At 35.7% G+C, this 25,201-nt stretch overlaps 1 protein-coding gene across 2 annotated transcripts in view; it reads left to right on the plus strand.

Annotated features, from left to right (window-relative positions):
* Positions 1-25,201, plus strand: part of LOC133203783 (uncharacterized) — a 177,748-nt gene that overhangs the window by 60,086 nt on the left and 92,461 nt on the right. For both annotated transcript variants that reach the window (XR_009723472.1, XM_061339567.1), the window contains exon 7: positions 23,635-24,192. Coding sequence is in view for 1 of the 2 variants with exons in the window: in XM_061339567.1 (XP_061195551.1) it covers positions 23,635-24,192 (558 nt within the window). In the remaining variant the exon portion in view is untranslated. The remainder of the gene's footprint in view (positions 1-23,634; positions 24,193-25,201) is intronic.

Here is a 25,201-nt window from a genome sequence, read left to right on the forward strand (position 1 = left end):
CCATCTATGGCCAGTTGCATCTAATTTGGCTGTTGTTAAAACATATGTCAAGGGGTTGTTGTCAGTGAAGACAGAGAAAGTTTGTCCTGTGAGGTAATCAGAAAACTTCTCTGTAATAGCCCATTTTAATGCTAGAAATTCCAATTTATGGGTTGGGTAATTTCTTTCTGATTTGCTAAGTCCCCTACTGGCATATGCTATGACCCTTTTAGCTCCATCTTGTTCTTGATACAGAACCGCTCCTAAGCCACTTTGACATGCATCAGTATGTAATTCAAATGGACTGTTGAAATTGGGATAACCAAGTACAGGAGCTGATGTTAGCTTTTCCTTTAGTGCATTAAATGCTGATTCCTGGGATGGTCCCCATGTCCATGTTGGTGGAAGCGGTTTCTTTTTTCCTCTTGGTTTCTTTCCAGTAGCCATGATATCGATCAAAGGTCGAGCAATCTTGGAGAAATTCTGAATGAATTTTCTGTAATATCCAGCGAATCCTAAAAATTGTCGTACGTCTTCTGGATTTTTCAGAATAGGCCAGTTTTTGACTTTAATAACTTTGTCAGGGTCCGCCTGTACCCCATTTTCAGACACAATGTGTCCTATATACTTCACCCTTTTCATGAAGAAAGAACATTTCTTTGGGGATAACTTCAACCCAAACTTCCGGAACCTTTCAAAAACTTCTTTGAGGCGGTGATGATGTTCCTCAATAGACCTAGAAAAAACAATGACATCATCTAAATATATAAAACAAATTTGCATATGGAGATCTCCTAAACATTGTTCCTGTAATCTTTGATAGGTAGCTGGAGCGTTAGCTAATCCGAAAGGCATTTTATTAAATTCAAAGAATCCCAATGGTCCGACTGTAAATGCTGTTCTTTGTTTATGTTCTTCAAGAATTTCTATTTGGTGATAGCCGGACTTCATATCTAAAACGGTGAAGTAGCGAGTCCAAAAGCAAGCGAGTCCAAAATTTCATCTATCCTCGGCAATGCATAATTATCTCTCACTGTTTTGGAATTCAATTGCCTATAATCCACACACATCCTCAAAGAGCCATCTGGTTTCTTCACTAAAACAACATTGGAAGAAAATGGAGAGTGAGATGGTCTAATTACTCCACTGGCTAGTAGCTCTTGTATGTGGTTTCGGACTTCTCCAATCATAGCTGGTGGTATGCGCCTGTATTTCTGTTTGAAAGGTGTAGTGTCTGACAACTCTATGTGATGATACACTTTGTCTGTAGTACCAATATCAGTTGAACTTGTTGAAAAGATGTCTTGGAATTCTGAAATAAGTCCTTTACATCTTTCTTTCTCCTGTTCTGACAGAGTCTCTGAAATGTGGACCTTCTCAAAGATGTTCTCTAATACTGTTGGTGATGTATTAGGATGAGAGGTTTCTGCAATGGTAACAGGCTGCATCTCACAAAGAAGTGCTCCTGGTGCTATCGACACTGTCCGAGTTGTCACATTACTTATTTCTACAGGTGTTAAATTGTCATCCTGACAGTTGTAGTAGTGCAAGGTAGGAGTTATATCTAAGTCTGATGGGATGCTAGATTTGAAAGTTGGCTGCAACATGGCTAGTACCTTCTGGTATGGAACTCTCTTGTCGAGGTATGCATTGACAACAACTTTTCCATTAGGTGGAATCAGGATTCTTGATTTCTCTGCTGACTTCAAAACAGCAAGTCTATTCCTGTTCCTTTCTAGTTGTTTTTGTCGAAGAGCAATACATCTGAAAGCCAGATACCATGGTGCATGCATATCAGCATCCTGAAGAAATCTAGAACCATACTCTGTTCTGGTAATGTCCATCAGACGACTTAAGATATTTGTTCCAATCAAAACAGGTACATTAGCATTATACTTGCTATCAGGAACAACTAAAAAGATACATTCCTTCAGAACTTCCAATGAAGAGAGTCCATGAGTGGCTAAATCTGCAATGACATATCCCAAATAAGGCATCATCTGCCCATCAGCACATTCAATGTCAAGTTGTTCCTCTAATGGATAAAGTGCTGTTCCATCTCGCAGATGTGTCTCAAAAAATGTTTGCGATATTGTGGAGACAGTAGCTCCAGTGTCCAATAATGCAGAACATGGAACTCCATTAATAGCCACTTGAACCTCATTTGATGTTCCTACTAATTCTTCCGATAAGTTGTTGGGACTGTTTCTTCTTCTGCCAGACCCTTGTCCCCAGGATTTGGCCATCTGTAGTTTAAAGATTTCTGATGATCAATTCTGACTCTGCAACCAATAGCTATATGTCCTTCTTGACCACATCTGTAACATACGAATTTATCAGATCTCCGATCCTGTTGCTGATTAGTCTTCTTAAAAGTAGTAAATCTGGGCTCAGGCATCCTAGGAGTGTAGCCTCTACTAGGATACTGTCCTCTTCTTCCTCTTTGAAAAGGCTGTCTGTTTCTGTTGTTATACGAACTATAGTTGGGTGGTTTATAATAAGGCTGCTGCTGCATTGCCTTCAGCTGGTTTATCTGAGCTTGCAAAGCTTCATATTTGTCGTCATCAACTACAGTTTTTTCTGAGGAGATCCCTGATTTTACTATGGCTGGCTTTACTTTTGTTGATTTGGTCTGCCCTGGATGTTCTGTCTCGATCTTTCTCACTTCTACTCTTAATTTGTCAAAATCCTTAATTGAGTGAAATAAGTATCCAGAAATATCTTTTAAGTCTTGTCGCAGACCTTTATAAAACATTGTACGTAACATTTCATTTGCCGCATAGTTCTGGACCTTCCCCAACTTCATGGCAGTGTTCAGAATTTCCTCTAACCTGCAGCTCCAAGCTGAACAGGTCTCATCTTCCCGCTGTTTAGCACTGTAAAATTCGGCTAAAATGTCTTCTTTTTCCAGAACATTTCCATAAATGCTGTCTAACTTGGAAAGAATTTCTTCTACAGTGGCACCAACTCCTAATCTCATCACAACTTTGGCTGCTTCTCCTTTCACAGATCTCCTAATGGCTTGTAATAAGGATTCTTCTGAATGAGCTTCCCTTATAAGACAGGTAACTTCATACTTCCACAGGTCATAGGAAGTTTCACCTTTTCCATCACCTGAGAACATGGATATCCGTAAAGGAGATTTCAGATAAACATCTTTAGAAGATGATGATGCTGCAGCGACTGGTTCTTTGGATTTGGTCTCTGCAATAGAATGACTGGCTGCCCAAGTTACAAAACTTTCTGGATTGATCTTCATCTTCTGCAATGCCATCCAGAACTGTTTCATGTCTTCCTCTGACATTGTACTTTCTGCTGCCTCGGCTTTATGTCCTTTAGGTTCCATTTTAAATTCTGTCGTAATTGCTGGCTTCTCTTTGGGCCTAGCATCTAAAGGTTTCTCTGTTTTTGTTTCAGTTGTAGTCTCTGATTTGTCTGCTGTCTTAGCTTTTGCTTCGGACATGGTTGTATATACAGATCAATGGCAATAAAATATTATGTACAAATAAAATAATATACAATGCAATTTTCAGGAGGGTAGTTCTAACTGAACTATAAAGAACACAGGGCAATTTTAATGTAATGAATTCAAAAGAGGGAGTTCATAACTGAACTACTGAAAAGGGATTTTTTTTTTTTAAGTAATGTATTTAAACAGGAGGGTAGCTCAATGCGCGAGCTAATTGCAAAGGGTAAGGTTATATTTACTTAACAAAAGTGAAAGTAGAATTGCACTTCCGGTATGAAGTTGCACTTCCGGTACTGCAGTTAAAGTTTAAAGGCAAAATTCAAAGTACAATATTTCTTGTGATACCCAATGTGTAACTACTACACTAATCTACATAATTACGAATGCTGTATGTCGATAATGATGATCTCTAAATAATGTTGTATATTGACTAAAAAAATAATCTGCTGAAAAATAAACAGTTGTAGAACGCTCTGTATCGAATATAAATGTCAAAATCAGCTGGTAACAAATTCAATGAACAAGAACTGAAAATAAACTGCGTTTACGATCCAAAAATCTCCTGAAAAAGAATAAGGGTATCAGACTATCTATACTATACCTGGTATTCAAAGTTAATAAGAAATAAACAACAAACACTGAAGATATAAAACAAATAAATCAAATTTTAACTTTTTGTTTACAAAATCACGTTTTCTAAAGTCGTTTCCGGTTAAAACGGATTTAGCGGATATCGAGCTCGATCGAAATTACGCAATCGGAAAAGTAGGCAGTGCTATAGAAAATAAACCGAACCCGATGATAAATAAATCAATACTTTAAGGGAAGTTTGGAGAAGATGACAGACAAAACGCTATACCATTATTCTAAAAAAATATGAACTTAATGTAAAACAACTTTTCACTGTATCAACACCCACTGCACACTGGATCAGACGACAGACTCAAAATGAATAGGCTACACTTCAAAATACCATACTTGAGCACTAAATAAACTACTTGACCAACTGCAACAAATTAATTATCTGTCAAAGTGTCAATATGTCTTTGTCAAAAGGGATAGATATTATTTACTACATTATTGTAAGTTCTGATTTAGTAAATCAAGGGTATCTGGGTACTTGGATGGTGCGCAATGTGCAATACCTCACTTACCCATACGTCTTCCTCTCCGGTACTTCAATTCTTCAAATAATATAACTTATATGTGGGTACCCAATAAAATAGCTAAACTATAGTAAACCTATATACACTTTGACAAATTGTTGATCAACACTATAACAGTACTGGCCAGCTATTAAAATAATATGATCTACCTCTAGTTAAACTAGAATATATACATGTATTGCTAGTTGCTTGAAAGCACTGTAAAAATTCTGTTCAAAAACTCACCGATCAGCTGATACTCCAATGTCACATAGCAAAAATATACAACAATCACAAAAAATGATACTACTCACACAAGACATTAAGCTCACAGTTTGTCACAGTAATCACCGGCAATATATGTCCAAGTCAATGGGTTGGCCAATATAGTGGTAGAATTCACACGCACAGCTGTGTCTATTCAGGTGTAACAGATCACTGATGATCTAACTGGTCAACGGGAAAGTAGAACACTCTTAGGAATGTGTCATCTGAAATGATGTTCAATCAGGAGAGTCCCTACATGGGCGCCATTTTGTAACGGTGTCTTATTATAAATCTGGAGCATGGAAATATAAATAAGTCCGTTTCAGGGTTCTACTGACATCTCCATTTATTACATTCACAGATGAACACATAGAATAGTTGGAATAATGGAACAATGAAGGAATTTGGAATAATGCCCTGAAAAATCATAATAACAAATAATAAATACATAGCATAAAATATTCTAATATATCCGTATCAACATAGTAATTACAATCTGCGGTTAACAGATACGCTGCATAAAGGGAGGTAACTCTGTACATGATTTACATACAATCAATGCCCCCTTTTAATATTACGCTTTGAAAAAAATATAAAAACATATATACGACAAAAACTGATTTATATGCTGCAATAATGTCTACACAGACTTTACTATTTCAGGATTGTCATAAAATATATAAAAACATTAATATCATAAATATCATACCAATCTATGGGACTGAGCCTCTCCCATTCATTGTAGTCACAATATGGCTCACTGTACACGTATGTCCAGATCATAAAACTACAAATTATCATAGTTTACATAAGTAAACCTATCATCATAAAAACATCTAGTAGATATATATAAAATAAAAAATACTTTCAATAAAATAGTTACTCCCTAATTACTGTCTCTCAAATCAGATTCTGACTGTGCTAGTGCTATGGAATTAACTTTGGCAAAATTACAGATTTTACAGTTAAATCAAATATTAGAAATCATATTAGAATTAGTATATAAATGTTATCTTACCTTAAGAGAGAAAAGTATTGTCTCTGTCAATGTCAGAAGGTCATAATCATAAAACTTGGTAAATACAGCCCTTTCTGGACAAATACTGGACAAAGAATGACCATAACAAACAACGACTTTTTGGAGGGAAAAATACTGAACCAATAAAACACAACCTTACAAAGTCCAAACCAATGAAAACAGTGAATACTTCAAACCAAAGACCAAAGACCAGAACCTTCATAACCCAAGGCAATAATAATTAAGTACAGGTACTGCCTGTTCTACTTGGGTGACCTTTAAAGATTTAATAATGCATTTATATTTACAATTTAAAAACATATGAAATACATTATAGATTTATTAAATAAATTAATAAATCTAATACTGTAACATTATTATTAAATCATTTTCGAGATTATCACTTAATATCAATAGTCGTGTTTTAACGACTCTCTTCCTGTAGAAACCATACTGACTCAACTACAACGCCCACCTTTGGCCAAGCATCGGTCTGGTGTCTTTTTTTGTTTTGTTTTTTTTTTTTTATATACAAGTTTGTGTACACACGCTGCAACTAATTGCATAATATAAATCAAGCCTGTATTGAAGAACAAAAGCGTATTCTCATTCATATTATCAAGACAAGTCAAACTTGGTAGATCCCTGTTTTCGAAGCATTTGATCAATTGCTTGTATGCCAGTATCGAATAATTTTTGCATTAAATGTTCTAGAAAAACAGGTGTATTACCAAATTTAAGAAAATCTTATTACTAGGTTAATACAATAAACTTATAAATGTTCTATCCGAGTGTATAATGTTTTTATAACAAGTGTATGCATGATTGTTTTCTACAATAACACTATGGGCGAACTTGATTTACTTGCACCTTTTATACCGTGTACACCTTTCTTAATCAAGTGCAGGGGTGTAGACTTTTGATGTACACTCGGTGTACACTTTCTTACACCAAATTTAGGGCATGCGTTGAAAGGTGTACACTGAATCCAATATGACGGAGAATGGTACGATTGAAAATTTAAGAATGATTTTATGTAATATAAAGGATAAGAAATCACATTCAAGTTGTCTTTTGTGTGTAAGTGATGACATTCAAATTATTTTTAACCATTTTAAATAATTTAGTCAATTCTTAATGTATTTTAATTTTTTTTACTTTAAACCAAAAAATTTTAGCCCCACACTGGCGAGATGCAAAACACATACTACACCATATACACTACACCTCGTAAAATGCACTTGATTATACACCACCACCTTTCACATCGGTGTACACTGGTGTACACCAAGTTAAGCTAAATCAAGCACGCCCTTATTAGGGCGATTTGAACTCGCGCAAGAGCAAATCATAGAAAAACGAAAGTGTGATTACAAAATAATACGTAAATCAAAACTTTTAGTGTGCTGTTGATCCAGATTGAGTTGATATTGATATATAAGATTTTTAAATATTGAGTTAAACGTTAGTTGATTTTTAAATAAAATTACGACATCCACACAAGCCACGATTAATATCATTGAATTTCTGAAAGTCGAAAAATTTGGTATTACAGGATACAAAAATAAAAAGAAAGGCAAGTAGATGCGAAGATACTACCAAGACAAATCACAAGCTAGGATGTTCACCTAACAGGCACGTAGTATCGATTTTGAAAGGGGAAGGGGGGGGGGCGCCGGAAAAGAAATACAACTTATCTGAATAGTCTTGGACAAATAAAAAAAATTAAATAAATAAAAATGGAAATAGGATGAATTTCCTAAAGTCGAAAATCCTAATTCGTTGGGGAGGGGGGGGGGGGTCAAACTTTTTTATCATAATTTTTTTTTCTTCAGATTAACAGGACCGGATTTCACTAAACTGCAAAGTCGGGGGAAGGGAGCAACAGGCCTTTCAATGAACATTTTCATAGTAAATGAACAGTAAAAATTTAGGTTTCAGAAAACGGGCAGACCCCCCCCCCCCCCTTTCCCGATGCTATACATGTACGTGCCTAGCTGCCTAAAAAATTGTTTCGGAGATGATTGATTTGATTTTAATAAAGCACATTACGAAAATAAAATCATGAAAGGTAGAGTTTTTTAAAAAATACTTTTTATTTTAAGGAAAAAACAGTTAAATCAAGAAAAAATGTTATTAAATCGCTTAACTTAGAATCTCAAAGGCATATTTCAATAATAATTCTGATCCACCAATTAGCAACAGTAGAGGGCGCTGGATTCGATAGTGAACTAGAGTGTGCCAAGGAACAAGTGTCGCCTGCTTTATAGCATCATTAAAGAAGGGTGGCCAATTAATTATTTGCTACTAGCATTATTATGACTTATAATAGCAAAGAAAAAAATCCACAAATATTAAGACCGATAAAATAGCATTTATCATATAAAATCTGACATTCACATAGAAATATGATTCCCCAACCTTCAAAGCTAGAGTTAATAATAATTGATAATTGAAATTACATATTAGAAATATTCATTATTCATTTAAAAACAAGATACATGTAAATACATGTACGTGTGTTTTAATCCATCTATCCTCCAGAAGCAGTGTCTGTTTTTCTTTCCGTGTATCCATCTGTCACATCCTATATTTTTAGAACTATAAGAGGTATGGATTTGATATTTTGCACACATATTGCCTTGCACTTTGGCTTTTGTAAAGTACCATGGTATCGTGACCTTTGACCTACTTTTCAAAATAGTTCCGATATAAAGTATATCTTTGACATTTAAGAGGTAAGTCTATGTTATTTAGCATACATGTGCACTGTTTGAAATAAAACAGATTTATTTTTAAGATGATCAATGACAAATTATTTTCTTTTCTCTGAAAAAAAGTTGACAACCCCCCCCCCCCCCACCTTAAAAGGAAAACGCCCAAATCTCTATTTCGTGGTGGTGGTGGGGTATCACTAGTCAAGGACAGATTATTTATTTTCTTGCAAGTGGAGGATAGATTATTTATTTCCAACATTTTCGAGGACAGACTATTTATTTCCAAAATCTACCAAGCTCCCCTCAGAATCAAATGGTCGTCCCCTTACTATTTTTTACGTATAATTATTTTCATATATTGTATAAAATAGTTCTGAGTTACTGAGCTAGTACATGCATATAAGACTGCTGAGCATAAACTAGTATGATCACAGGTACCTGAAGCATGGAACCCCCCCCCCCCCCCCCGCACTAACTAATAAAGTATAAGGAGTCTTTATTTTCTCGAAAATATGTTATTTCTCCGTCAATTCTATTTGTGTGTCATTCTGTGTACTTGGTTTGTACAATGTACTTTAAGGTTTAAAAATTGGCCATATACGGTATAATAAAAATACACAAGGTAAGAAACAAAAAATTATAAACAACAGGGGGTTTCCCGCTTCGAGGCTGATTTCCAAGGTGCTGACAGTGTTACCTATCATATCTGTTGGGGAGATGTTTTCCTACTCGTTTATTTCTAAACCCCATCTTTAGTGTTTCATATGCTGTAATCAGACGATTTATTAGACGGACACATAAACTTTTATCTTTTGATAGCCTTGCAGGAGGTTTGATATGTTAGGCTTTATCTGATTGGTCGACAGAATACAGTTGAAATCATTATTTCCATAGTATTTTACCCTGGATATATCGAAACCCCGTATATCTCGAAGTATTTTCTCGATAAAGTTCTAGATAACAAGGTTTGTACGTAGGCGGTATCTGAAGCTTTAGAGTGTTCTTTCCATTTTTTCTTCTGTCCGATGGTTTCTCAGGTGTTCCTTTAGAAATGTTTCAGATTTATTTTGTGAATAACGATCTGTTGACATAAAACTTTTCAAGGAATCCCATCCAAATAATTGAAATTTTAAAGAATTCTTGCGTTGTACCCGAAAAGATCATTTCACACATGAAATATGTACTACTAATAAATTGATCTTAATTCATTTCGAAAAAATATTTATTAAGCAAATTATTTTGTAGGAAATCTATATCATGATCTCAAGGTACTATGAACAAAAAATAATGATCAAAGACAATACGTTATAACGTTACATTAAAGTAAGTATTCATACGTTAGTCTGTATTATTTAAAACTAATAAAAATAAAGTGAAATGCATTTCATGATATCGGTGTTGTTTTGAAACAGTGTAGAAAGATCTTCCAATTAAGTGCAGCACCTCTACATGAGTATTATCGCACTTAAAGATGGGGTCAACATTATGTTTACCTTCTGAGAAGACGGATATAATCTATGTGAGATCAACCCCCCCCCCCCCCTTCAACACACTGCATAAAGCGAAGAGGATTTGTCTACATGTAACATCGACCTCAGTTTGGGCATTATGACGTAACAAACAATTACACGTCACATCGGCTTGAAAACTCGAGATTTGCACACTAATGCCCTGTTCACACGGAGAGTTTAATTCGAATTAAACGTAAGTTACTGCGAATTAAATTTGAATCGCGTTCACACGGAGAATTTAATGCGAATTAGTTTAATTCGAATTAATTTACTGCGCATTAAATTACTTCGCATTAGCTCAGTGTGAACGCTAAGCGAAGCTAATTCGAATTAAATTTTGACGCATGCGTAAGGGCAGCATTAAGTCACAGGCCACATGTCGATGGTCAGATATAGGTACTTGTGCTATTTTTGAGTGGAAAACAAAGGAAAATTATGATAATCACTAAAATGTGTACAGACACTGTGACATTATGTCAAACCAGTGGTCAAATGTATCTGCTCGGCACAATGTGACGTGATTCGCAAAATGACGTCATAATAGCCTTACTGAATAGCCTTATTGTAGAAATAAAAATTTAATTCGCATTAGTTTACTTCGCATTAGCTGTCGTGTGAACGCAATTTAATTCGCATTAGTTTCATTCGCATTAGTTTACTTCGCATTAATTTACTGCGAATTAAATTCTCCGTGTGAACAGGGCATTAAAATGCACCTCTTAGCTGGAGGAAAACAAAGAGGCGGATCATGATTCTTCAAAGTTTGCAGCATGATTTCAATACGGAACAATTACTTGTTTCATTTCCCCTTGTGACATTTGCTTACTAAGGTGAATGAGAACTTTTATCAAAATTATGAAGGCATGTCAATGTTGATTAGTAGATCTATGACATTTCTGCATGCTATGCACATGAATTATTACGTATGTATTAAAGAATGTAGACATGCATATTCTAATCCTGAATTTTCACATTTATTACAATAAATGAATAAACTGGAGTGAGACAGGTGACAAAAATAAATATAGCAATATGCTTGTGTTGAAAACGGAAAGCGACGGAATCATCCGAGATTTGCCGAATGTCATAACGTCACAGAAGCGGAAGTGACGCCTCCATAGAATCTTCTGCTGTTTTCTTGTGAAGTGGATAGGTAGGGAGGCCCGGAGGTTGTGTTTACGTGACGTTTAAGCTGAAAACAATGTTTTATTTTACCGGAGCTTACTAAAGAACCATAATTTATGGTTACGGAATATAATATTTACTATTTTACGGAGGCCAAACGTGAAATGTGGAGCGCAGGGCTAGTCTAGTGAGGGACTTGTGCACAAGGTAACGGTATGCTGTGATCTCGGCCTTTTATCGGTATCGTGACATTATTGGCAGATTTTAGTGACACTGCGCCAGGGATTTCTTTATAGATCGGACTATTCACACTCCCTGGCTTGAAAAACGGTTTATATGAAGAAATCAAGGGCCTAGGATAGGTACCATTTCGACGCATGCGCAAATGGGTTAGTCCGTGCGCCGCACGACTAACCCTCTTAGAACTTGATACACAAACTTCAAAGTTCTAACCCCGTTTCCAAAACATAAAAACAGCACTGAACAAAATAAATCAAGAAAACATTATTACAAATAAAAAAACACAAAATTTAAAAATTAAATCAAAGCATGCACATAATAACTTTATACCTAGGAAGACCAGTTTCTACAAAGAAAAATATGTGTTAATTTCAAGACTAATTTCTAACTACATAGTTCTACACAAAAAATCATCAATATTTGTTTTTCTAACTTCTAAATAAATCTTCTACACTGAAATTTGAAAATTATTGAAAGTCCGAGCCAAATAATAGGTCCGAGATTAAATAATACCCTGTTAAACATGATTAGTCATTGAAATGTGGAACTTCAGTTAGTGTAGATTCAAGTTAATTTTGTTTAGATCGCACCCCCTCCCCCTTTTAGGTGATAGCTTGGGACAAGTTATATAATTATTTAAACTCTTTTCAATTTCTAGCAATTGAAAGTGCTCAGGTCTATGGGTCTCTTGTTAGTATTTTAGGTTTACTGGTCAGAGACGAGAAGATTCAAGAGTTTATGTATTGGTTAAGGTGTCTTGTCCGTCCTTCTGTTAAGGTGGCTATCTGTCCGTCTGTAGGTAATGACAAAGTGAAAATAATGAATAGTGATTGATCTACAAACAATAGAAATTTGTGAGCAGGGCATAAAACATGGACCCCTGGAAATTCCAGAGGTGGGATCAGGTGCCTTAGAGTAGTAAGCATCCCCTGTTGACCCGTCACAGCCGCTGTGAGCCCCATGTATAGATCAGGTAGACGGAACATCCCGTTGTGAAATTCAGTAAAGAAAACAAATGCCTAACAATTGATATGAAACACGTCAGCCAACATATGACCCAATGACAGGTTATATTTGCTACATTTGTAACAAGGTCATTATAATGACCATAGAATTTATGAAATGCTGACTCTGTCTGCCTCAGTATAAAAATTGATGGTACTTGGACATGTTGGAGCATGCTCGTGAGTATTGAATTAGTTGGGAGATGTAAACACCATATTCAGTGAATATTGGGATATTATTACATAAATTAGGAAAGTTGACGATGGAAAAGCTGAAGTCATCTCATTTGTCGTACAGTTAAGTTGTTAGTTTGCCTTTACCATCTATAGTCAGTAGAACATCCAAATATGAAACAAATGTGGTAGACTCTGTGGAGTCTTTTATCTCAAGTTCACTGGGATATATCGTGTCGAATTTTTCAATGGAAGTAATTTTTTATTGATAATATGTCGTCGATATATCTAAATGTCGAGTTGAAGGTCTTAGCAATTTTTTTTTCTACTGGTGTAGAAGTTTTTTGATTAAATTCTGTTTCATATAAATATAAAAACAGGTCAGATAATATAGAAGCACAATTATTGAAAACAATTTGTTGGAAGACCTGGTCTCCGAATTCATTCTTTAGCTCACCTGAGCCGAAGGATCAAGTGAGCTTTTTCTGATCATATTTTGTCCGTTGTCTGTCTGTCTATCCATCTGTCTGTAAACTTTTCATAGTTTCTACTTTTTCTCAAGAACCACTGGGCCATTTTCAACCAAACTTGCCACAAAGTATCCATGGTTGAAGGGGATTAAAGTTTCTTCATATGAAGGGTCACGCTTTCTTCCAAGGGGAGATAATTACAAATTAGTGAAAAAATTAATGCATCTTTTAAAAATCTTCTTCTCAAGAACCACTGGGCCAGGAAAGATGAAATTTATGTGGAAGCATTAGAGATGTGCTATTTTATCAGTATTCCAGTATATCGCGAATTTTTATTGCGTGATACGTATGGTGATATGGAGACTTAAACATGTTAAATACTGGTATTTACTAGGTACATAATTATCAAGTCCAGAAATTAATCATTTATTTTTTCAATCTTTCAAATTACAATAACAGGAAGTGTAAAAAAAAGATGTTGAAAAAGAACGGCATTTTAGCATCCAAACATGCTTAATATTATGTAAATAAAAATATGAAGAAAAAAAATTTCCAGCGTATTTTTAAGAAAATTATGAATATTCATTTAAAAATTATTGCAAAAATTGCTTGTAAAAATATCATGATATTATCGTGATATTTTGGGGGAAAATCCATATATATCGTGATACGAAATTTTTTAATAAGATACCCATTCATAGGAAGCATCCTCATGTAGTGAAGGTTCAAGTTTGTTAAAATCATGACCCCCGGGGGAAGGGGGGTACAATGGGTGATCAAAGTTTTAAAAATCTTCTCCACAAGTACAGCAAATTCATGTTCGGTCATATATGTATGGAAGCATACTCAGGCAGTATAAATTGAAGTTTATTCAAATCATTACACTCGGGGGAGGGTGGGGCCACAATGGATGATCAAAGTTAGGAAACATTTTCAAAAATCTTCTCCTTGAGGAAGCAGAAGCATGATTAGTCATATTTGTATGGAAGCATCCTCAAGAAGTGTAGATTCAAGTAAGTTCAAATCATGACCCCCAGGGTTTGTGTGGGGCCACAACAGAAGATCAAACTTATAGGGAAAAATCTTTAAAAATATTCTAAGACCATGATTTATTAAAGAAATATGGAAACATCCTCAGTGAATATTCAAGATTGTTCAAATCATGTGCTAACCCCCCCCCCCCCCTTCTCATTTAGGAGAAGGTTTGGCCCACTTATATATTTAAACTTTTCAATACAGAACTGATTTCTGCTTTTTCCCATGTGTTTCCTAGCAACAGTGCTCAGGTGAGTGATGTGGCCCATGGGCCTCTTGTTATTGAAGAAGCAGTTGTCTATAATATCAAAAAGCCTAGTTTTAATTATCATGAGGGATTGTTGTATAAAATGTAGAAAATCTTGATGTTACTGACTTTTGAAAAATTTGGCAATTTTAAATTTTCGAAAAGTTCTTTGGAGTTATTAGAATCCACATCTGATTTACCCCACTTCTTGAATATGTTGTAGCACAGTACGTCTGAAGTTTTTCCTGTACAACAGTTTATATTTTTGTAAGGAGTAAAAATAGAGGCTTGGTAGAGCATTTGCTGGACCCAGCAATGTATCTCTGTTTGTAAGAATTTTTATGAATTTTAGTAATCCAGTATTTGTAGGGTAGATCGTACTCATCTTTGTTGACTGGAATGTTAAAGTAATTACGCTACTGCTCCTATAGTTTTGGTCCAATTTCAGTAAGACTTTGTAAACAAGTAAACTACATTAGGATACATTTATTTGTACATCATTTTTTTTTTATTTCGACATATGGTGTTGCCATGGTAATTAATAAAAATATAAATTTCTTTTAAATTCCTCCAAAACTACGCTCTTCCTGTAGTTTTAGTCCAATTTCAGTAAGACTTTGTAAACAAGTAGACTACATTAGGATATATAATTCTGTGTATCAATTTTTTTTTTATTTCCCAAAAGGTATTGCCATGGTTACTAAAAAATTGAAATTTCTTTGAAATTTCTACAGGATAATAACTCCTCCTACAATTTTGGTCTAATTTCAAGACTTTGAACACAAGTAGACTACATTAAAGCTGAACAAGACTCGTAAATAGGCATACGCCATTTTCGATATTACTATCTACGATATCAGCACCGGGGTATACTCTTTGTATTCGTTACACCTGACTGCTTTATTGTCACGGGTATCGGCGTGGAATGGCGACCTGTGTTCGTGCTGGTTATCTTGCATTATGTTTGTTTTACAATTTATTACAGTTACGCGTATTTGTGTTTGTTTGTATACTGCACTGACCTGTGCAACTGTTGTACGTCTCTTTGGTATCTTACTCTCCTGTATTAGAAGTACCCAGTTATTTTTTGTCGCTACCGAGTGCTGTATAGCATTGACGTCCGTTTAGACCGGTGACAATTGATTACACTGAACAGTGACTAAGTGAGCGGCTCTATATATAGGGGCCCTCAGATATAGCGAGAGTCCATTCGAATATGGCGGACAGATTCTTTTAACGAAACGTGTTCAGCTTTAAGATACATAATCCTGTGTATCGATTTTTGATTTCAACAAAGGGTGTCATTGCCACAGCTATTAAAATAGAAATTTCTTTGAAGTTTTTTTTTTTTTTTTTTTTTTTTTAAAAAAAACACTGCTCCTTCTACTGTTTTGGTCCAGTTCAGTAAGACATGTTACATTAGACGGCATTAAGATGTTTAAATCTGGTTTTGTCATGGTTACTAAAAATAGAAATTTCTTTTTTGAAATTCTTTCAAAAAACCCTATTCCTACAGTTTAATTCTATTTAGATTTTTTACACATTTTACACAATTTTTACACATTCAAGTAATCTTCAATAAAATGCATCTTTCTTTATTAGAAGAACACAGCAGTAGAGTTTGAGTCTCGACAGAGACGTCTGGTTTAATTTACTTTCAAAAGTATAATGAAGTCAATGCAGGTGCCCTATGTGTCCATTATTTTGAAAATCTGATCCCGCAGAGGTATTTCCCATGTGATCTAAAACTATTAGTCTATTTATCAAACCTATTCGAAATCTTTCACCACTTGTGTATTTTTGACTTTAATTGCCAATTAATTAAATAGTTAGAATTTATAATTTCATAAATACATGTATTATTTTATCCTGACAAATTTGGACTTTTAACTGAAGGTCATCTAAGTCACTCTAATGACATATTGCTTTCTTTGTTGGCTGTTGTCATGCAGGTGTGTGTTGTGTACAAAGATTTTGACAAAAATTGTGTTCAGCCACAGCTTTGCTCCGGATCCCCCTTTTTTGAATTTTTAGTAATAATTATTATTTTAGTGAACCTGGAAAAAAAAACACCATAATATTAAGCTTAACATGTGACTAAAATTACTTCATCATTCTATGATCCATGGTGAAACATGAAAACAAATCTAAATCTCTGTAGAAATTACGAAAATGCAGGTTGGATTTTGTATTTCTGCATGTACATGTGCATTGAACACACCATTTGATTTCACCTCACTATCCTTGTGAGGACAGTATACATAATTATGCACATACAATAAAACATGCTTATTGCAAACATGATTATAATGAATTTAATATGCTTACAGTGAAGTGATTTTCATTCCCTGTGACTTAAAAATATTTTGTAAACTTAACAGGTTTAGCGAATAAAGCCTTATAACAAAGTGAAATTGTCCATCCCTGGCACTTCATCATAAGCGTGTTTAACTGTATATCTACATGCATGTTTTAGGATCTGCAGAAATTTAAATTCATTTAATTGAGGACCTCTTCTCATATGAAAAAGTAATAAGCCAGGATTTTTGTGATTGAAGAGTATGTGTTGTGATGCTATATATTGTCATTCTGTACATATATCATTATCAGCGACAATATGTACCTACCCTCAATGCACGTGTTGTCGTCCATCGGTACATATTGTGGCTGGCTGAAAAGTTACACTTGAACATATTGTCAGTGTCGACATTAATTATTAATGTAATTGGTGTGTAAATCACACAGACATATATTGTATGCTATTCAGTGCAGCACGACAGTAACGGTACATATTCTCTTCTTATGTGTATTGCCGCTGGTGACATTGTGTATCTCCCATATTCGCACATATTGTCGTCCGTTGGTACACGTTAATATTGTCACACCGGATTTACAAATTGTAGCTAGCACCCTATACACAGGGGCCATGGTTTGAACAAAAATAAATGAAATCTACCAGAGGATGCTCCCACTTTAATATGATTCATCGTGACTGCTTTTCTTAACAAGGGAAATTTTAAAGTTTATTTTAGCTCACTTCAACGAAGTTGGGGGGAGCTTATGTAATACCCTCGGTGTCCGCATCCCAGGTTAAAGTTTTTGGAGCCAATTTTTTTAAGTAGTTCTATGCCCTATATTAATCTGAGATGCATGTAAGATACTTCTAGTATATTTCATTGTACCAGTCAAGGTTTCAGATGCTGCAAATTCAGCTAAAGAATGACCAGGTTAATGTTTTTGGAGTAGGTTGAAGTTTTTGAAGCAAGTTAAAGTTTATGGAGTAGAATTCATTTCCAAGTAACTAAAAGCCTATATTGACCAAACTTATATGGATGATACATCTATGGATGCATACTACTGGAATATTGCTATGGATGCTGGATCTGATTACATTTTCCCTATGAATGACCAGGTTAAAGTTTATGGTGTAGTTTCTTTCTAAAGTGACTGTAAGCCGTATGCTAACCAACTTTGCACTGAAGATACATTTATTGATGCACATGCTTTGGATGCGGGACTTCACCTACATTTCCAGATGAGTGACCAGGTTAAATTTTTGTGAGCAGGTCCATTACGAAGAAACTATAAGGGCTATCTGAACCAAACTTGCGTGGTTGATGCATCAAGGATGAAAACTCTCAAACTTGCTTCAAATGCTGGATTTGATTTACATTTTCTAAATAAAGTATAAATTTTTAGATGTGTCCATTCCAGAGTAGCTGCAAACCTCATCAGACTAAAATTGCATAAATAATGCATCTAGTGATGCACACTACAAGAAAATTAGTTTAGGGTGGGACTTTGGCTTAGTACTTAGAAACAGCATTCGTTGAGGTGAGCTCTGTTGTATCTAATTATCTATCTTAAATAATCTTGATGATATAATATTTACATCCACTGATTATTATCTCCTTTTGGCTTCAATTAACATATTAATTGAAATTCATCCAGACACAAGTGTATTTAAGAGATAATGCTGTCTCCTTTTTTTCTGCAACAGCTGCCACATTAATTTCCATTTAAAAAAAACAAACAAACAAAATTTAATTATTAAAATATTGTAAATTATATAATATATATTTGTTAGACATTTGCTTTATTCAGCATCATACACTCAAACTAACTTTACAAGATGAAGAGCTCCCTTAGGGGGAGATAAGTTAAGCATAAACTAGAGTTACTTCTCTTGTCATGTTATACATAAGTAAACTAACATTAATTATACTTTTCTCTTTTTGGGTAAAGAAAATTAAAATAACAAAAGTTAAGAATGATTAAAATGTTTCTGATTGTAAGATTAACAGTAATATTGTCACTTTTAACCACAAAAGTCTGGCAACATCTGTCCTGTTTGTAGAATCTCCAAAACGCACAAACCATTTGCTCCTGCTTTTGTTAGGCAATTTGCTAGCTGTTTTTGTCCCGAACACCACTGAATTTTTTTCACTTCTCCTTGAATTACTGCTTCTGTCAATGCGGCAATATCGATTCGAAGTCTCTTATCCTCCACAAGTTTTGTTGAATGCACAGATTCAATCACACTCTTATTGTCTACAAATGCATAAATCGCGATGGATTTGCTGGGAACTCCCAAAATTTCCTCCAACATGTGTCGATAATAAAAACTTGCCTCCAGTCCTTCCTGTAGACTAAGTGCCTCTGCTGCTAGGGTGGAGCGGACAACTCTTCTGATCTTTTTAGCCTGCCAGAAAAGGGGGGAGCATTTTCCATGTTTGTCCATAATCCAGATAATAACTCCTTGGGTACTTCAAATTCCATCATTAAGGTTTCCTAAAGATGCATCAGTAAATGTTATTATTTTTAGTGAGCTAAGATCTAAAACTGGAAATCTCAGGATACTTTTGAAGTCCTTAAGCCTATTAATGGTTTTTGTTGCTCTGATTAAGTCTGCCATGGTTCCACTTCTCAGCTTAGTGCTCATGTCTATCATTTCAAATGCAAGGTCTGGTCTAGACCCCTGCACTGCCCAATTGATCTGCCCTATCCTATGATTTGTCTGTATTCAGTCTGTTCTTCATCACTTAGTTGACTTTTCTTCTGACTTGCTCTCAGGGGTCAATCTCTACACTTTGTAACTTCTCCATGTAATTAGTGTGATCCAGTACTATTCCCTCTTGATCTTGTTTAAGATAGAAACCGATATAATGAAATTGGCATTCGGCAACTTTTCCAGCTGAAAATCTCTCTCTAAACTTGCAAACCTGTCTCTCAAAAATCTCATCCCCAGCATGGAGAAAATCATCAACATGAGAACAAATTATTCCATGTAGCTTTCCATCCTTTCTATAGCAGAAGAGAGCTGGGTCTACACTACACTGCTCAAAGCCAAGTTTATTAAGTTCTTCTTTAACACTTAAGTAAAACTGTCTCGCACCATCTTTCAGTCCATATAGACAGTGTTTCAACTTCCATATCATTCCAGCAGGTGTGATACTTTCCTTTGGCGGTTGAAGATAAACATCTCTGTCAAGTGTTTTTCCTTGCAAAAAGGCTGACTTTATGTCTGTGGTTTTGACGTCCCATAATTTACTTGCTGTTATGGTCAAAAATATCTTAAGGCCGCCCTTTCCAACTGTCGGACTGTCTCTTGGGATATAAAATTCCTCCTCGAACCCACGCGCTACAAGTCTAGCTCTTACTTGTCCTTCTTTTGATGTAACAACCCATCTTGTAGATAGTCTATGTTGTCCTTCATCCAGAACTTCAGTGTATGTGTCGAAGTTTTTTAGTTTCTCTAATTCATTCTGTTTTGCTAGAGATATATTGTCACAGTTTGTATTTTCACATGTTGCAGAATTAACACTCTCATCATTTTGGTTGATTATTTTCCAAGGAAGCCTACCTAGGTCTATGCTTTTTTCTTCTTCACTCTCAGAATATTTTACATTATACCAATCCCTGTTGGTTCCAGAAGCTTTGCCAGCTCTGCTGAGAATTGTTGCTTTTATCCAATTATCATCCTCCAATCCCATCTTGTACTGAATACTGTCATTTGCTTTCAGTGCAGGTTTGGGGGGTTGGTGTGAGTTTTGGTCTATTTTCCTCTCTGACAGGTATTCAGTGACTGCACTATTCTTAAGTCCCACTTCACTTGTTACTCCTTGATGTGTTTTCTCTTCATCGGTACTCATAGTTTCAGTATCTGTTATTTTCTGTAACCTGTTAGGTGACACTCGCACAAAAACTCCATCATGACGAACAAAAACAACTTTACCATCTTGAAAAACAACTCTCCCAGGTCCAAGCCATCTATCTTTACCCTCACGCTTGTAATACACCTGATCACCATTCTCATAGGATTCTTCAGCTGCTCTCACTTTATATAACAATGCCCTTCTGATTCTCTCATCAGCTTCTGCCTCTATGTAAGCTCGTCTAGTGCTGTGCAATAAATTGAGGTGTTTAGCAAATGTCTCACTCGTTGTACGACCCTCAAGTGCTGGAAGTTTGTCCGTCATGATGTTCGGAAGTTGGGGGTTCCATCCAAACACAAGCTGGTGGCTACTAAAGCCGTTCCACATCTGCAATACATTCCTAGCCATGTTTGCCCAGCACAACAAGCTCTCTTCACTTACATCTTTATAGTCTTGTTCCAATTTTGTGAGCATCATGTCGGTTACAGAATGCACTCTTTCACACAAGCCGTTTTGAAATGGACTTTCGCCTGCAGAAGTACACACTTTGACATTCAAAATGGATGCCACTTCTCGAATTTCTTCCGAGTTAAACTCCCCTCCATTGTCTGTCATAATTGCGCCCATGACACCAAATATTCCTATCCAATGAGACATGATTTTATCAATAACATCAGTTGTCTTTTTCCTCTGGATAAAAACTGACACAGTGTATCTGGACCACATGTCAATCATGTGTAATATCCACTTCCCTCTCCAGTACTTTAGGTCCATAGCTACCTTCTCATTAAAATGAGACGCCATTGGAAATGACACAACAGGTCGTGATGGGGTTCTGGCATAAGTCTTGCACACATCACACCTCTGCTCTATTTTTTCAATGTCTTCTTCAAAGCTCTCACACCAAGCACCTGCATCTTTCAAGAGGGATACAAGTCGTTTCTTTGGTGGGTGGGCAAATTGTCGGTGCAGTTTCAGAAGAGTTGAGTATCTCTTTTTTGGATCCACCTCATCAATTCTAACTGAGCAGACTTCCTCAACAGGTATCATTTCTGCTTTGTCTATGGGAATACAATAATGTCCAGAAGAGGTCACATTAAGGTTCATAGTTTTTCCTAGAATCTCTGCTGTGTCATCCTCTAAGTTCAGCTTTACGCCAGCAGTTTTCATAGCTGTTCTTGACAACAGTAATGGAATGTCTGAATTAACAACATCAGTAGTTATCGTCACATCTTTCCCTGCTATACGAGCTGGAATCGCAAATTCTCCTTCGGATTTAAGACGAGTTCCTCCTCCAAAGTTAAAAATTCTTCTGCCCTCTGTTTTCCTAATTTTATTTTTGTCCAATTCATCCAGTGAATCAATGTATGTGTTGATCCATGTACTACCACACACTGTACTGCTGCAGGCACTGTCTAGAACTGCACAGTTCCTAGCATCCATCCCCAAGTGTCCTATTTCCTTTGGTTGGTAACCTGTAAATAGTACAAATTCTTCTTCAGCTGAACATGTATTGACGTTAGCCATATTTTCCCAGCTATGAGGACATGCGGCCACCATATGTCTGAATGACCCACAAGATTTGCATGTCAACACATTCCCATCTGGTCCTGATGGATTCATACTCTTTTTAATTGCTGAGCTGCCTACTCGTGATTGTCCGCGGTACTGACCTCGATGAGAGTCTCTACTCTGACCACTCTGAAATCCTCTTCCTCTCATCTGCTCATTCCTTTCCCCTCCTCGATAAAATTTACTGCTCCTCATTCTAGTGTATCCAGCTGCCATCAGCGCTTCTTCATTTTCAGCAAGGAATGCTGGTTCAAGTTTAATGGATACTGGTTTGGTAGGGGCATTTCCTTCACACATTTCACCTTTGAATTTTTTAAAGGATTTCTTAGCTTTTTCATATAAAGTTTCTTTGTTCTCAAAATTCATTCCTGTCAAGACAATCATCCTTTCTTCTTTGCTTATCAATGACCAACCACGCTCTGCTACCATTGTTAGACATTTGCTTTATTCAGCATCATACACTCAAACTAACTTTACAAGATGAAGAGCTCCCTTAGGGGGAGATAAGTTAAGCATAAACTAGAGTTACTTCTCTTGTCATGTTATACATAAGTAAACTAACAATATATACTAGGGATGTCAAATCGATCAATTTTTGATAATCGGTTACTCGGACGTTTATCCGATCGAGTACACGGGCACTGTAAATACAAGTTTGTTAATTTTTAATTGTTAATTTGTTAAACCCCAAAGCTGTTTTTATCATGTTTTATGAATGTATATAAACATAGAGTACAACGGAAATGATTTTTCGTACTAAATAAATACAAATGACACAATTAATACATCAAAAGTTACAAATGGTTTACAGTCCTTGTTTAGGATCTATTTCATCAGCGCAAAAGGAGGACAATCTAACGCAGGTTTGTGATGATTAGACAAGCAAAAGAGAAGGCAGGGACGTTGTTTGGATTGCTAGTCTAATATTTTTCATATGTTGGTTGTTCCCCCCGTATAACTTAACTTACTATGGAAACTGACTTTAAACATTTTTTTAATCTTTACATATTTTGAAGATAATAGACCATATTAAATGATGTTCATTGAAAAAAAAAACAATCATTGAAGCCATCAAAAAATTAAGGACCACAATAGGTGAGTACAGCTGTGTACTAGGTGATTGGTTACGGTAATTACTGTATATACACAGCCACAGGCGACAAACGGGTGTTTACATGTGTAGATGACGACACGCTAATTATCCGTATGCACATTTAAGTTATTTTTTGGTTAGTTTTTGATAAAAATATGTACTTTGAAATAAGACAAAATACACATCCAAATAACCGAGTACCATCTTTGGTATTCGATATTCGGACGTTTGATTGAGTACCCGGTTAACCGGGTACTCGTTGACATCCTTAATATATACCGATACAAAATATATGATACAATCAGTAAAATTTTTGTTGTCAATCCCCCGTTTTGATAAAAGAGATATTTAGCCACAAATGATGTGCTTTACAAGGAAACCCTTAACTAAATAACAAAATTCCTCTTTTACAGTGGCTGATGATGACTCACCCTTAAAGACATTTATAAGGATAAATGCTGCAGATTTGAAACCAGACCCGAGCAGTGAAGTTTCTGTCTCTGCTGCAAATGAAAAACATGACAATTTGGAACGAGGAAATACTGATAAAAACAATGAAGTAATTTATAGCAGAGAAGAAAAGAAAGAAAGAAATATTGAGTTGTCCAGTTCTCAAACTGAAGGCAAAGAAGAAAAGAAAGAAGATAATATGGAAATGTCTAGTTCACCAACTGAGGGCACAGAAGAAGAGACTACAGTAGAGACAATGGCCAATATTCTCTCCTCAGAAGCACAAGCAATGGTGAAGGATGAAATTTTTCAGAAAATCTTGTCTGAAAAAGGAAAGTTACCAACAGTAAGCATGCTGGATTTTGCTGGACAGTTAGCGTATTATGCCTGCCACCAAATTTACGTAACACCAAAGGCTTTCTTCATCCTTGTGTTGGACATGACTAAGAGGTTTGAAGATGTTGTCAGTAAAGCGAAAGATAATCAAGAAGGATCAATCTTCTCTGTGTGGACTTACAAAGGTACGACATGATGTCATGATATCAAGACTTACATAGGTAAAATATGATGTCAGTATATCAAGACTTACAAAGGTAAGACATGTTGTCGTGATATCAAGACTTGCAAAGGTAAGACATGATGTCATGATATCAAGATGTACAAAGATAAGACATGATGTAGTGATATCAAGACTTACAAAGGTAAAACAGGATGTCATGATATTGACTTACAAAGGTAAGACATGATGTAGTGACATCAAGACTTACAAAGGTAAGACAGGATGTCATGATATTGACTTACAAAGGTAAGACATGATGTAGTGACATCAAGACTTACAAAGGTAAGACATGATGTCATGATATTGACTTACAAAGATAAGACATGATGTTGTGATATCAAATTTATGTCTTTTTGGCTGGCATTAATGAAGGTGAGATTATAATTTTGTAACAGACACTCTGGCCTGCAGGCTAAAGAAGTGCTTAATTGTAGCAGGTAGCTCGTAAAAATGTGAGGGTCATATGTTTACGCCTGAGTGTTTATATTTATACATCATAACACAGTAACTCAATCAGTGTTTAGCTCACCTAAGCATTAGGCTCATGTGAGCTTTCTTATCAAAATTTGTCTGTCATTATCTTAATCATGTTGTAATGAAGGGCTTCACTCTCTTTTAAGGGGAGATAATTAAAATAAGTGAGATCTTAATGAGATCTTTTTAAAATTTCAAAAAGCACTGGACCATAAAAGATTAAACATGTTAAAGCATTTTAGTTAGTGAAATGTTTGTTTGTTTGTATGTTGTTTAACGTCCCTCTCGAGAATTTTTCACTCATATGGAGACGCCACCATATGCCGATGGAGAGCTGCAAATTTTGTCCTATGCTTGGCACTTACGGCCATTGAGCAGTGAGGGATCTTTATCGTGCCAGCACCTACTGCGACACAGGACCTCGGTTTATACGGTCTCATCCGAAGGACCGGTCTCCACGTCCCACAGTGGGATTCGAACCCGCGATGTAAGGATCA

The sequence above is a fragment of the Saccostrea echinata genome, unplaced genomic scaffold (assembly GCF_033153115.1).
Source record: "Saccostrea echinata isolate AGI-Se365-2 ecotype Australia unplaced genomic scaffold, CSIRO_AGI_Sech_v1 ptg000051l, whole genome shotgun sequence".
Lineage (NCBI taxonomy): Eukaryota > Metazoa > Mollusca > Bivalvia > Ostreida > Ostreidae > Saccostrea > Saccostrea echinata.